Below are 14277 nucleotides of genomic sequence, written 5' to 3'. Positions count from 1 at the left end.
TGTAGAGTCATAACTCAAAAGGTAGGAATGGGCTGGTTTGGTTCATTTTCTGAAATCTGCCAAAAAAATGGCCATACTTTTTCTTCTATAAGTAGTGATTGCCAAATCTATTCATTGTACATGAAGCCCATGTCACACATTCAATAGATGCATAGTAACTTAAATAAGCAGTCACTGTTGGTAATTGTGGTACATTCACGGGCAATCTGCTTTCTAATGCGCTGCCAGAACTCCAGAACTAAAGCAATTTGTGAGTTTTTAATAGGATAATCAAGCTGTTGTAACTTCCCATTTTCAGGAGGAGATGCAATGATAATAATAAAAAAAATTTTCCATATAAATGCAGCTTTAGGTAAAGGCCCCTTTTGACATGTTTTTATCAGCACAGACACTCCTCCAGCATCTGGTCCTCCCACATCTATCTGGTAATGTTTGATGATCCATGCTAGGATTTCTGAAAACTGCAGCAACACAGATACAGCAAGGAGCTATGGTTTGGACTCCTTCCTCCATGGCTCTCTAACACTACAATGGCAACCACAATGTTAAAATGAGGGTCCTAAGCACATGCCTGTAAGAAGAAATATAAAGCGCAATGTGTACATTGGTCCGTAAATGCTTAACATTAACTTGTAAAGCACAAGCAATTGGATACCTGTATCCATCGATAAAACTGGCATTGACATAATCAGAACCTTCAACCCCTCGGATAGGCTGCAAACATATCCTTGTGGATTCATATGGCATAATATTAACAAGGCGATTTTTAAATTTATTACATGGAAGATTGGCACTGATGAATCTTGACGTGTGAGCTTTAGAGCTGGCTAGCCGCTGCAAAAAACAAAGAAAAGGTATTTAGGGAAGTTTGAAAACATCGTTTCATGGGCTGATGTGACTACTTATAAAGATGACTACCTGCCATTTGTAACTGCTAGCTACATGCTAAAATATAAGATTAGAACCTGTCTCTTATTGCAATGTTAACTGTTCCAACTGTAAATTAAAAGGAAATTTTAAATACAACATACATCGTCTGTTAGAACAGCTATTATTTAGAACCTAGATTTGAGTCCATTAGCACCTTAGAGACCAATAAGATTTTGGGGGTATGAGCTTTCGAGAGTCAAGTTCCCTTCATCAGATACAAAAAGCTTTGACTCTTGAAAGCTCATACCCTGAAAATCTTGTTGGTCTCTAGGTGCTACTGGACTCAGATCTACCTGTTCTACTGCACACCAACACAGCTACTCTCTGAAACCATTTAGAACCTGTCAATGATCTTCCACAGGGAAATTTACAAAAGCACAGGCCATCCTAGTTCAGCTGCACAACTATTTAAAATCCACCCCACACTTTTTCCTACATAGGAATGAAACAATGAAGGATTTATAGCCACCAGACTGAGAGGAATCCCCATATGAAGTACCTTAAATTCCAGTTCCATTCCTGTGACATTCTCTCCCACTTCAATCTGTGTCAACTTCTGAATATATGCATACAGGTTTCGGGCTGGCACTTCGGTATTTCCACATGTCACTGCTTCAAGCAGTGCATCATGAATGAAGATGTATTGGTCCTCTGTTTGAACCATGTAATTCCTCTGGGCTCTCATTAGAGTTACGTGGCCATAAATATCTACAGTCTTTTCATGCTTTATTCTCTCTAGCATGGCATCTATTACAATGAAACAGCCGGTCCTGCCAACTCCAGCACTAAAACAATAAAAAAGACCAATACAAGTTGAGTATAAAGGATAGGAATGTTTTAGATCATCGAGTCATTGTTTTTACATACAGCCATGACATTTAATTTGAACAAATTTTACAGCAATTAATAGTTGTCCTGCTCTTTTAAACACTCTGGTCATATTTATGGGACTGTTTTGCACACAGGACTACAACTTATGGTCTCTTTCTCATATTTCATCTGATGGGTAGGAACTGTTTCCCTGAGGTGAGATGATTAGATGGGAAAGACCCATGCAACTGGGCTCACCCACAGTTCTGTTATTGTGGTGGTATAAGATCAGAGTATAGGAAAACAGCTTTAAGTTCACTGATCTCTGCTATTCTGATGTTCTACATGGGGTCACACACTGGCTACCTTATGCTCAGGTTTCCTATTAAAATATCACATGGATATATTTTATGTGAATGATGGAAATTTTTGCAACATGTAGAAAGATCTGGGAAGGTGGTGTCACTCATGATCTACTCAATGTGACAGAAAAGTTTCTACTTAAGAAACTGGTATAGAATTATGAGATGTGAGAAGGAACTTTGGAAGTCCTGGGTTCAAATGAACATAAGAACATAAGAAAAGCCATACTGGATCAGACCAAGACTCATCAAGTCCAGCAGTCTGTTCACACAGTGGCCAAACAGGTGCCTCTAGGAAGTCCACGAACAAAACAGCTGCAGCAGCACCATCCTGCCTGTGTTCCACCACACCCAAAATAATAGGCATGCTCCTCTAATACTAGAGAGAATAGGCATGCATCATGACTAGTATCCATTTTTACTAGTAGCCATGAATACCCCTCTCCTCCATGAACATGTCTACTCCCCTCTTCAAGCCTTCCAAGTTGGCAGCCATCACTACATCCTGCGGCAAGGAGTTCCACAATTTAACTATGAAAACTGAAGATCAGAAGATTTGAAATTATACTCCAAGTAACAGGCTTTTTTAATGGACATTTCACAGAATTAAGTTTTAAATGCTGACTTTTGAGATCCCAAGTTTTTTTAAAAAAATTATTAAAAATTACAAATATACAATATTAATAAACTTTGTTTATTCAAAGAGATCCCAAGTTCTTATTTACTATCCAGATTCACCAGATTTTGTGCTGTAATGCTTTAAGCAGTCTGCAGAGGCAGTGTACAATTTTTCTTTAAAAAAATAGTCAATAAATAATAAACCACCCTGGCAAGCTCTAAGGCCATATGTTGGCTTCTGATAGAGCTCTTGTATACAGCAATTTCAGACCAAGAGGCCTTGCTGTGAACTGGCTCTGAATCCCACAAATATATATTGGTCATATCCACAGTCCTGATGATAAACCAAAAGCAGAAGGAAAATAACTGTTAATATTGTTCCTCAACACTTGCACAAGACTTTATTCAAGAATTAGCAATGCTTTCATCAGTAGCTTCTACAATAGTTCTTGTCTTTTGCTTGCTCAAGCAGCTGTACAAGTGGAAGAACATCTTTGAATATAGTTTCATTTCTCTTGCGTTTTCAAGGGCAAGGTGTAAAACAGTCCCTCCTTAACATGCCTTCTTTATTATGTGGTCTCATCACAATCTGCCAAGAATGGCATCACTTATAGCTCCTGGATTATTTTAAAAAATTAAGTCTTAACAGAGCAATCCTAAGAGGGGGAAAGGAGTTTGGAGTTGGCATGACCCCTGCGCTGGCATAAGTATCACTTGTGCTGTCCACATGGGCACATCCCAGCACAGGGCCACTTATGCTGGCACTGGGAAGCAGTGTGGCTGCACCACGCATGGGCACTGGCATAGCCATGGCACCAGTGTTCCTCCAGTGAATGGGCTTGTGCTGGCACCAAAGGCAGCATTCCCAGGGGCGGGGCTGACTTTAGTCAACTCCCTAAGCCCTTTTGCCCCAGGAACACTTCTTTTTGCTGGCGCAGACTTATCCCAGCATAAATGGTGTCATAGCCCCATGGAACTGCATAGAGCAGTTTCACGGGGCTTGGGGGAATTTCCCTGATCGGCTTGCTTGCTGCACAGCAGCAAACTAAAGAGGCAGCATGGTGGTGCCAGAACTACCCCCCTTAGGATTGCTCTGCCTGTTCTTGCTCAATTGTTAGACCTACATTTTTACCAGAATCACTGAGTTCTCCTTAGCCACCTTTTCCTCATTGAGTTCATTATGGAATGAATGACTTAAGTGGAAGAGTCAGAATTCTTAAAAAAAATGCAAATCTCTTTCATCTGGCAGAACAGAACATGGGGCATGGTGATAACGAATGAACTGTATTATGCTTCCTCCCATCATTTTTACACTATCAGCCAAAACCATGGCACGAGCAACACAGCTGATAAGCTATCTCCCGATTATGCAAACTTTCACTTGTCCTGTCTGCCAAGCACTAAGGAGGAGTGTCTGATGTCTGTGAAAGAAACAAACTCAGACTAGTGCAGTTTATTGCCTTTATATTCTGAAAATTCAGGAGTAAAGAAAAAAGATGGTTGCAATCCTAAAATAGAAAAAGAAATGGCTGATCTGATCTTCAGTACCCATCAACATTGCATTATGTATATGTGCAGTCAGATGAACCTAAAGTAAATTACAATCATTTACTTAACAATTTGGATTTTTAATTCTTGCTCTATTTATGAAGGCATAAAACAACATTTAGAACAAGTAAGCACACACACAAAAATCTCTCATCTCTCCCTCTGTCTCAGATTTGCAGCCTGCAAACCATGAGTGCCTTGTAGTTCAAAGAGGAACTGGGTGAAATCAGCCTCCCTCCTATTTCACCAGCAGAGCTTTAGCTGGCACAAGAGGCTCTGTTATCAGAGGGAGTTGACTACCCTTCCTTCTGGCAGCCCCCCTCCATGCCAGTTAACTTTTCATGCATGGGGGGCTCTCCTACCCACAACAGTGCCTTTTTAGGCATACAGGGGGACCACAGTGGGAAGGGGAAGATTCATTTAGGTGAACATTTTGTGCTCATGATACATAGGATTTAACCCATAACATATTTAATGATAGACAACAGATAACTCCGATTAGACAACCAACAGCTTCTTGCTCATCTCTGACTACAAAGAAATATCTATAAAATACTATTCCAAAACAACAATAACAAACAATAATTTGTTTGGGGAGTAGGCCCATATTGACCTAAAGAGTAGGAAGTATGACAAAAAAATCTCCCCCACCCTCTCTCTCTCTCTCTCTCTCGATGAAATTGAATGTGGAGTCTTCACAGTTCCATAACACCTTTCATTCTGTCTGGTGAAAAGTTCTGTGCACCTCAGAAGCTTGCATGCCTCTATGCCACCACTTGTACATTTTATATCACTTTTGGAAGCTAATAAGGATTAGGAATTGTCAGCTTTATGAAGGGCCTTGTCAACTTTACGGAGGGAGGTAATATCAAATTGGAGACAATGTGTGATACATCCCCTTGCTGTTTGGAGAGAAGATCTTAGTTCTCAGGGCGAAGCTGAAAGGTCATGAAGACTGAGCCAAAAATGTAGCTTGCATTTTGTATCAATTTCCATTAGCTCACAATACGGAAGCAAAATTGCTACTGAACTTTATCAGCTGAGGAGAAAAAAAAAACCCTCTTATTTCAGTTAGCAATAAAGATGGCAATGTTTACAAGCCAAAAGACTATGCAAGCCATTACACAAGCATGCCTAGTAGGAAATTGTTATTGCCTCAATGTTATCATTCATCCAGCTGAAACATTTGTTTTCAATATAAAAAAACACAACTGAGTCAGTCCTGTGAGCTGAAATATGCTTAATGTCCCATGATGTGATACAGCTATAGTATGCAGAAAAGGCACATTAAGAGGCATTCGGGAGCCATTTCATACTAAAGTCATTGTGTGGATGAGCTTGAAGGTTGGCTTTTCTGATTAATTTGTCGCTGTAATAATGCCGACCCTTAACTGATACTTCACTGATCTGGCAAGGGAAGTCGTTTGTAATTACTAGATTTCACAGGTCATTTATTTGGAACAGCAAAAATAGTAAAATGTGGGTCAAAAATCGTTTAGGATATTTCTGACATATATCAGGGGATAATTTGATTGAATATTGCAATTTTGGATATATTGAGACTTGCATTTATGTGGTGTAAGTACACAAAGCAACTGTGATAAAAGAAAACCAAAAAGGAGAGCAGGATTTCACAAAAAGGTTTATATGGCTAATTAGGTTTCATGCCTAGTGGACCTCATAACAATTTTGATACAGATAATATTGGCTAAATCCCTACAATATAGTTGGGCTTAAACTGTTACCTATGAAAATTTGAGGGTGAATGTTTCCTAATCGTTCTTAATGCAGCTGCTACTTTTCCTGATCTGCACCAATTTTTGAGGACAAAAAGAACGTTCCAAGCAACCAGAGATCACGTATGCAATGAAATTATATCACAAATCTGGTTGCATGACATCTTTAAGTCAGAACAGCTGAAGTTAGGAACTATTGTGCTTAAGCTTTCCAATTATATCATGTCACCTAACAGATTTGGCTATGTGGGTTTGTAAGAAATCAAGATCACAGTGAGGGCAATTCTTCCTGCCCATACTCTATATGGGTGGACATTTTCTCCACATTTTGCAGTGCTTCTCCAACAATCAATGAAACATGAGTGAAGTTTTTTCCTCTTTTTTATTTAATTTTATGGTATAATAATAGTGTTGCTATAAAATTGAGGGGTGATCTTGAAAACAGCAATGATATAAGCTTATAGTACACTGTTTATGATCTCCCCAAAGAGCACTCAGCAGCCCTTCATTGTTTTCACTCTATTTCTATCAAGCAGGTCTATTAAGAAACTGTTATTGCCTCAATGTTATAATTCATACACTTCCAACATTTGTTTCCAATGTTGAAACACAACTGAATCAGTCCTGCAAGCTTAATGCTTAATGTCCCATGATGTAATACAGTACAATATGCAGAAAAGGCAAATTAAGAGGGGTTCATGGGCCAATGTTTACTGAAGTCATTGTGTGGATGAGCTTGAAGGTTGTCTTTTCTGATTAATGTATACAGCCAGCCAGTGTGGTATTAATGAATAGAACACCAGTCTGGGAGACCTGGAGTCAAACTTATGTTCAGCCACAAAGCAATTCCCAGTTCTCAGCCTACTATATTGAACAAGATTGTTATGAAGATAAATAGGACAGCCTCCTGAGCTCCTAGAAGAGCTAAAGTGATAAATAAATGCTAAAGTGATAAATAAATAGTGGTGTCATTTGGATTAGGAGTTGGAGCTGGAGGGTACACTGCCATATTACCACTGATGGCTATGTTGTGCATTGGTTGCTGGCCCTGGCGATGGTAGTTTTTCAGGCACCTTATTACCTGATGCTGTGAAATCTTTTATCAGCTCAGTGCATCATGTAGGTTGATGGTTAAGGAAAGTTACCCTGGTGCTGGCTCAGTGGATTTCTTTTTCATTCACATAAATAAAATCAATGAGCTTAAATGCTTTAGCTTTCTGTTAATCTGTGTCTGTTGTATAACAGCAATGATTCAGATCTGTACTACACTACTCAGAAAGATGCTTGAGCTTTACCGAACGGGCAGTATGACATGAAAGTAAAGTAGCTGCAGATAATAAAATGCATTATCGTTTGTTGTAATTGGCAGAAGTGGATTGGATTTGTATTGTGAAACCTCCCATCCACTACTTTTGCAATAAGTATATCTTCAATGGAAAGCCAGCATTAGGGGATACCTGAAGAAACAAAAATTTCCAAGCATATATATATATACACATTCAGATAATATGGAAAAATCTGATAATGTATTTTGGATTGGGTTAACTTGACTTCAAACCTCTCTCAATAAAAAGTAAATGATCACAACTCCCAGCTGTTCTTTAGAATATAAATGAAACAGCACAAACATTTTTAATGGGATATAGCCAATTCCTAAGGAATTGATCTTTTTAATTGTAGAATGTGAGCAAATCCAATTTTCTATACAATTATCCTTTCAATAATCTATGCAGAGCACAACAGCATGAGGACTGGGTCCTAACTATTTTTCCACTGGCAAAAGAAAAAGAACACCCTTTCTAGAGAGAGTCCTTTTTTTTTTACCACTGAAAAGGCTATGCTGGAGAGCAAAGCCATTCAGAACAGGGTAGGATGGAAATCAGTTGTGATCCACTGGAAAAGTTATTAGGATCCAACTAGGAATGCCAACTCTTGGGAAATTCCTGGAGATTTGAAGACAGTGCCTAGGGATACCAGAATTTGGGGAGGGGAGGGAGTTCAGTGGGGATGTGATACCATGCAGCCCAGCCTTCAAAGTTGCCACTTTTCCCATGGGAATTGATCTATGTAATCTGGAGTTCAGTTGTAACTCTGGCAGAACTCCAGGCCCCACCTGGAAGATGGCAACCCTAGATCCAACCGCTATTCTGTTCTTTATACCAATAAAAAAAATAAAGGAATCAGAGGACAGCAACCAGTCAACAGAGGACAAAAAATTCAAATCACATGAAAGTTTGAGGGATCTGGAAAAAATACCAAAAACGTTGAGTTGCTGCAGAGGTCACATGCTACTTTGGAGATGGCAATTAATAAAATTTACTATTGTCAATAAGAATGAATAAACGAAGGCTGGGTGACCTTGGGCTAGTCACAGCTCTTAGAGCTCTCTCAGCCCTATCTACCTCACAGGGTGTCTGTTGTGGGGAGAGGAAGGGGATATTGTAAGCCGGTTTGATTCTTCCTTAAGTGATAAAGAAATTTGGCATATAAAAACCAACTCTTCTTCTTCTTAGTGTAATATTTCAGTGGTATTTTAATCTGAGTCTGTCATTCAGATTTCAAATCCTTGCTCAACCACTGGCCTTGCAGAAATTACTAGTGTCATGATGCAGCTGAAGTCAAACACTTCTTTAAAAAGGAGAGATTTAATCAACTTACCATTTAATCAACTTCCCCCACCATTTTAATCAACTTCCCCCATCATTTATGGGATAGCTACAACTTTAGAGGATGGTGATGGGAAACATATCTAAACCAATAACAATAGAAGGAGTAAGTGAAAAGTAAAACACTCCCTCATTAGGAATTATTGTGGTTTTTCACTAAGAGATAATTAGATAGTTGAAAACCAAGGGATAAATTATTTTTTAGCTGTAAAACTTGGTGTCCTTCAACCTGTCTCCAATTTCAATCTAATATACTCAAGAGAGCTGTGGATAAAGGGGTACGGACTATGTATGCTGCCCTTAGCTCCTTGGGGGAAAGATAAAAATGTAATAAATGATTTTTTTTCTTACTTCTTGAGGATTACCACAACCTTTTTACTCCCAAAAGCAGTGGGACTTATATAAGAAACCAAGCCAAACCATTGGTCTATCTAACTCAACATGTATTTCTTCATTTTATATTCCAGTTTGCAAATATATAAACTGATGACTGGAGCAGATACACACTACTGTCTACTCTCTGAATTGCTCCTAGTGCTGCTATCTTGTGCGTTAGCATGTGGCTTTTATGTTTCATGAGGGACATGTCCTATATTGAGTCAGATCATTGGTCCATCTAGCTCAGTAATTATTGCACAGTACACATTTAAACCTATAAACTGGTTGACAGGCACCAGTCAGCAGAGGTCTTTTTCCTGTTTTGCTACTGACATCTTTTAATTTAAAAACCATAGAGTTTTTGCCTAAATACCAGAGTGTCTCCCATGTTGTCGGTGACATGATGATGCCACTTTAGGAAGTGACGTCAACACGCTGACGACATCAAGGCCTAGGCCTTGATCTGTGCCTGGTAAGATCTCTCAAACACCCCGCCCCCCGCCGGTTCCCAGGGGTAACTGGCAACCCTACTGAGAACTTATGCTGAACATATTGTTCTATTTCTGATATATGGTCTCCACCAACATGCAATTTTGTCCTTGCAGAAACATAAGACACCAGGTGCTAAAATGACCAAATTACATGTGAAAGATAGTTTCAGCAGCATTGGGAGTGCTGCTACAATGAATTACATCAGTTGCAGCTGTAATATAATCAGATTCTAAATGTCAAGAAATACCACAATTCAAGATTTGGTTGGAAAGAACAACTGGGGAGGAAAAAATCAAGTTAATGATTATTATTCTTTTTTAAAAAGGAGAAAATATTCCAGAAATTGAACACTGATTGGATAGCCTCCATACAAAGGAACAGGACTATTTTTATAACTAAATATTCATTTTGGAGGGCATGTAAAAAGGAAGGCTTTCATGGTGATTACTTTAGATCAAAATCCAGGCTGGTTCAAGTGCAGACAAAGAGGTTAAGCAGCCAAAATTGATGAAATGCATTCTGGTGCTCTCCGTGTCTCTGGCTATTTGAGAATTCACTCTAGGTACAGCTGGGAAATCTCATAGATACCCTTGTCCAGATCTCAGCTATTAGAATTATAAAAATATTTTCACATTCCCTGCAGATGGTTAGATTCTTTTCTTTGCTCATAATTTTAATTCAGAATTCATTACAGACAGCTGTTGGCTCTGATAGAGACTAATTGCTCTTTTACTAGATTCAGCTGTGAGCAGCCAGGCTTCCTTTCCCTTACAGAGTATATATAAACACTGGCAGGAAAAAATTAACTAAATACATGTGGATAAAATGAGTCATTGAGAATGCTGATCAAATAATATATCAAACTACAACGAAAGTCAAAGAAAATGATAGGACTTGCAGGGCATGATAAATATCTGAATATACAGATCAGTGCTAACTTACACTGATGGTAAGTTAAAGAGCAGTATTCCTATTTCATTAAAATACACACAGGACTGCATTGTAGTAAGTGGTCATTTCAGCCAAGTGAATGATTATCAATTCACCAGGAAAATATTCAGCAGAAAGTATATATAGCAAGGCAGGTTTCCATGTGAGAATGAAGAGAATCAGCAAAAATAATGTTGGCAAATCATTTAAACATTTTTTTCTGATTATTGCAGGATATTTCTCTAAGGAAAAGCAGTCTGTAAGAGTTTTCAAAATTTTGAGTGTGTGGGCAAAAATAATACAATTTGCAGAGATGTGGAAAGTGTCAGAGTAACAAGCTGCCCATAATAATCTGACAGTTTCTAAAAATTAGAATTAGAGCTATTTCTTTTAAAGAAGAGACAGATTAGAAGGAGAAAGTTGTTTATGGTGCTAGTAACCTATTCAGTGTTCATCCTTTCATTTGTATTTAAAGTCATGGCTTTCGTTCATTCAAATTGGTTCTTCTACATATTTGTTTAAAATTATGTTTTAAAGTATATGCCGAAGATATTTGATACATGTAAAAATACAACATGCTAAAGAAGCCAATGCATATCTCCAAGCCTTGCTGGCTGGTCTGTTTGCCTTTTATTTCCCTCCTTTTCTACCCTTGCCAGACCAGCTCCTTCTGTGTCCCTTTCTCTTGACCTGTTAGGGTCCTCCATCTCCTCCTCAGCCAGGCCCCCCCAGGGAGCCTCTAGACTGAGCTTGCCAGGTTTTAGTAAGTTAGCTTATGAAAAGCATTTGTAATACTATTAATGAGCAAGACAAATTACTTTTCTGAAATAGGTTTCATCTGCACAGATCTCACAATCAAGGAAACTTGAATGACCTTTGAGAATAGTAATTAGGCAAATTAAATCTTTGTTGAATAGCTTACAACTATTCGTATAACATATACTCAGCAATTCACACCGTCTAATGAGGAACAAATGGCTAGTGTTATGCTATGAACAGACTGAAACCCTCTGAATTGATATATCCAGTCCATCAGTAATGAATTATCCCAGAAGTATTGGTACGTAGCAAATTTCTTCACTTCGTACTTGTATTAGTTGTGGTAGTGAAGGTGACATTTTCAAACTGATTCTAAACAGGTTGATGTTAGAAGGGTGCCAGTGATTTTAATGGGACTTGTAAGTTAGTAAAGATGTTTAGAATCATATCCTGTCCTGTACACTGCGATTTAATGTTAGGACCTTTAAAGATAATTCCACATGTTCATATCAGCATCATGTCCAGCACTTGCTAATAGGTTACAGTATAATAAAATAAAAGGAAGACAAAAGCTCTGGAACTAAGGGAACCCTGGAAAGGAAGACAATGTGTAATAGAAGATGAATAGGTTATTTCACTTTTCCAGATTAAAACAAAAACAAAACACAAATTTTGAAACATTTGAAAGTGCCAAACTTGAATCTGACAATTATCTGCTCATTTATGCAACCCATCCAGTTAGGCAATTTCTAACACAAGCACACAGGGTGCTACCTAAAGGCTTAATGTCTAAAGGGCATTCCACATGTCAAGAGAAAGAATGGGAGAAATAGAGAGTAGAAAAGCATATCAAAACAAGCATATCAAAATGAAGTCTGCAATTCAAAAAGAAAAAAGTGTGAGGAAGGCTGCAAAAAAAGTCTTTAAAAATGCCACTTCAACAAAGATGTAGCAGAATTACTACTGGAAGAGAACTGTAACAATAAGGAATGATAAGAGAGAGAATGTGAGAGTGAGGTGTGGATTAACTGGGAGACACAAAGAAGGAGAAAACAGCCAAAAAAGAAAAAAAAAGATAAGGAGGAAATGAATGAAGCGATTTTATATGAGACGGAAATTTACATTTAATATTGAGGATGAGTAGAAACAAATGGAACACAGAAAACAAAACACTGAAATGGTCAAAGCAATCACAGCAAAAAAATATGATGCCTAGCAGTATTTATACAGAAACAACAGAGTGGAGATGAGATAAAGACAGGCCCTCAGAAAGACCATTATAGTAATCAAAACAACAAAAAAGATAAGAGAATGAACAAGTATTACAGGAGCCCCATGAGAAAGGAAGAAGCATATCTCAGAAACATTAAGATGAAAACAGCAAGTTTAGCATGAGTGGGGCTATGAGAAGAGAAGGATAACATCGAATTAGCTGATGAGGAGTCTGAGAATAACAGTGAACAAGAGCATCACTAATATTAAAAGAAAAGAAGGAAGAGACAGAAGGAAGGGGCCGGGGAAGAAGATTAAGAATTCAGTTTTACTGAGGCAATACTAGCAATCCAAAATCCAACAGCAGAGGTGAACAGAAGCAATAGGTTGCAGAAGCAAACAGATAAAGTACAAAATAGTTGGCATGAGTTAAGATCACATGGCAGGGGACAGTTTGGATCACTTACTGTAGCCACTCAAATCATTCCCTCCCAGATTTTATTAGCTATCATGCCAGTTCCTTCCCACCCTTTCTCTTAACTCGGTTGGTTCAAGATTCCGGGCTCCCAGGAGCATATTCAGTCCTAATCAGACATAATTTGAGTTCTCTTCTTTCTTTTATTTAATTTACATTTTCTATATACCTGGTGAGTCCCCCCCGCAAGTATGAAGAAGTCATTATCTTTTACTGTGGGTGAGCTTGTTGTGATGGTTTCACAATGATAAAAGAGCCAGACTCTTTGCTATTAAAAAGAACAAGATAGGGGGCTGAGAAGAATAATGGGAGGGGGAACAATTTAGAACTCCCATTGAAAATACCATTCTGTATTCTGTAAGATCTTAGGGGCTTCAGATAGCCTCCCTTTCCCCCCTTGGAATCTCAACTTCTCTCAGTATTCTATTTATTAAAACATTTGTACCCAGTCTTTTCTCCCTAAACATCACCTCAATGAAGCTTACAAAGTCAGCAACATTTCCATGACTCCCTCCTACAGCCAATCCTCATTAGGCCATTTTTGTTTTTATGTTTTTACTTTTCTTCTGAGTTAATTTACAAAGGTATACCCTATTTACTAGTTTTTTTTCCATGTGGGCTGTCCTAAATTCTCATACAAGCTACAGTTATGTGTGTAAAGGTATAACCTTTTAAAAGAACAATTGTTTTTCATTAAGGGTCACTCTTTTGAGTAAATATTGTGTTTTCTTTTTTGCATTCACATGGAGTCTCAAAAATGTTGAAACTTCTACTTTGTCTGTTGGTGACCTAGCTTCTCTGTTTCCATTATCATAACAGGGTCCAGCAACTATTGCAAATAGTTACATATCTGATGAGCATGTATATGTTGTTGAATAAGAGCATATAGAGGAAGACTGTAATGAGTGAAAGTAGAAACCTCCAATACAGAACCAGAGAAAGAGCTGGATTTGAATAGTCTGGAATCAAGCGAATACAGATTTTTGAAAGCAAAAGGCAGATTTCATGCCCAAAAAAAGAAAAAAGAAAGAAAGCTAGTTAAAAACAAAAAAAGAGAAAAAGATCCAAAAGTTGTGTTTATTTGTTTAAAACATTTTATGCCACCTTTCCATCAGATCAGGTCCCCAAGGTGGTGAACATAAAAACATTACCACATTTGAATAATTAAAAACAACTTTTCAAGTTATAAAATAATTCAGTAAAAACTAGGGTTGCCAACCTCCAAGTACTAGATGGAGATCTCCTGCTATTACAACTGATATCCAGCGGATAGAGATCAGTTCACATGAAGAAAATGGCCACTTTGGCAATTGGACTCTATGGCATTGAAATCCCTCCCCTCCCCAAACCACACCCTCCTC

At 38.2% G+C, this 14277-nt stretch overlaps 1 protein-coding gene across 11 annotated transcripts in view; it reads right to left on the bottom strand.

Annotated features, from left to right (window-relative positions):
- The window catches only part of LOC130477124 (receptor-type tyrosine-protein phosphatase delta), a 619168-nt gene that overhangs the window by 36543 nt on the left and 568348 nt on the right, over nucleotides 1–14277 (bottom strand). For all 11 annotated transcript variants that reach the window (XM_056849115.1, XM_056849116.1, XM_056849118.1 and 8 more), the window contains 2 exons: nucleotides 1430–1715; nucleotides 656–834 (listed from right to left, as the gene is read on the bottom strand). In XM_056849115.1, coding sequence (XP_056705093.1) covers nucleotides 656–834; nucleotides 1430–1715 — 465 coding nt within the window. The remainder of the gene's footprint in view (nucleotides 1–655; nucleotides 835–1429; nucleotides 1716–14277) is intronic.

The sequence above is a fragment of the Euleptes europaea genome, chromosome 4 (genome assembly GCF_029931775.1).
Source record: "Euleptes europaea isolate rEulEur1 chromosome 4, rEulEur1.hap1, whole genome shotgun sequence".
Classification (NCBI taxonomy): Eukaryota; Metazoa; Chordata; class Lepidosauria; order Squamata; family Sphaerodactylidae; genus Euleptes; species Euleptes europaea.
The sequence above is the reverse complement of the archived record's forward strand: the minus strand, read 5'-3'. Positions and strand labels throughout refer to the sequence as shown.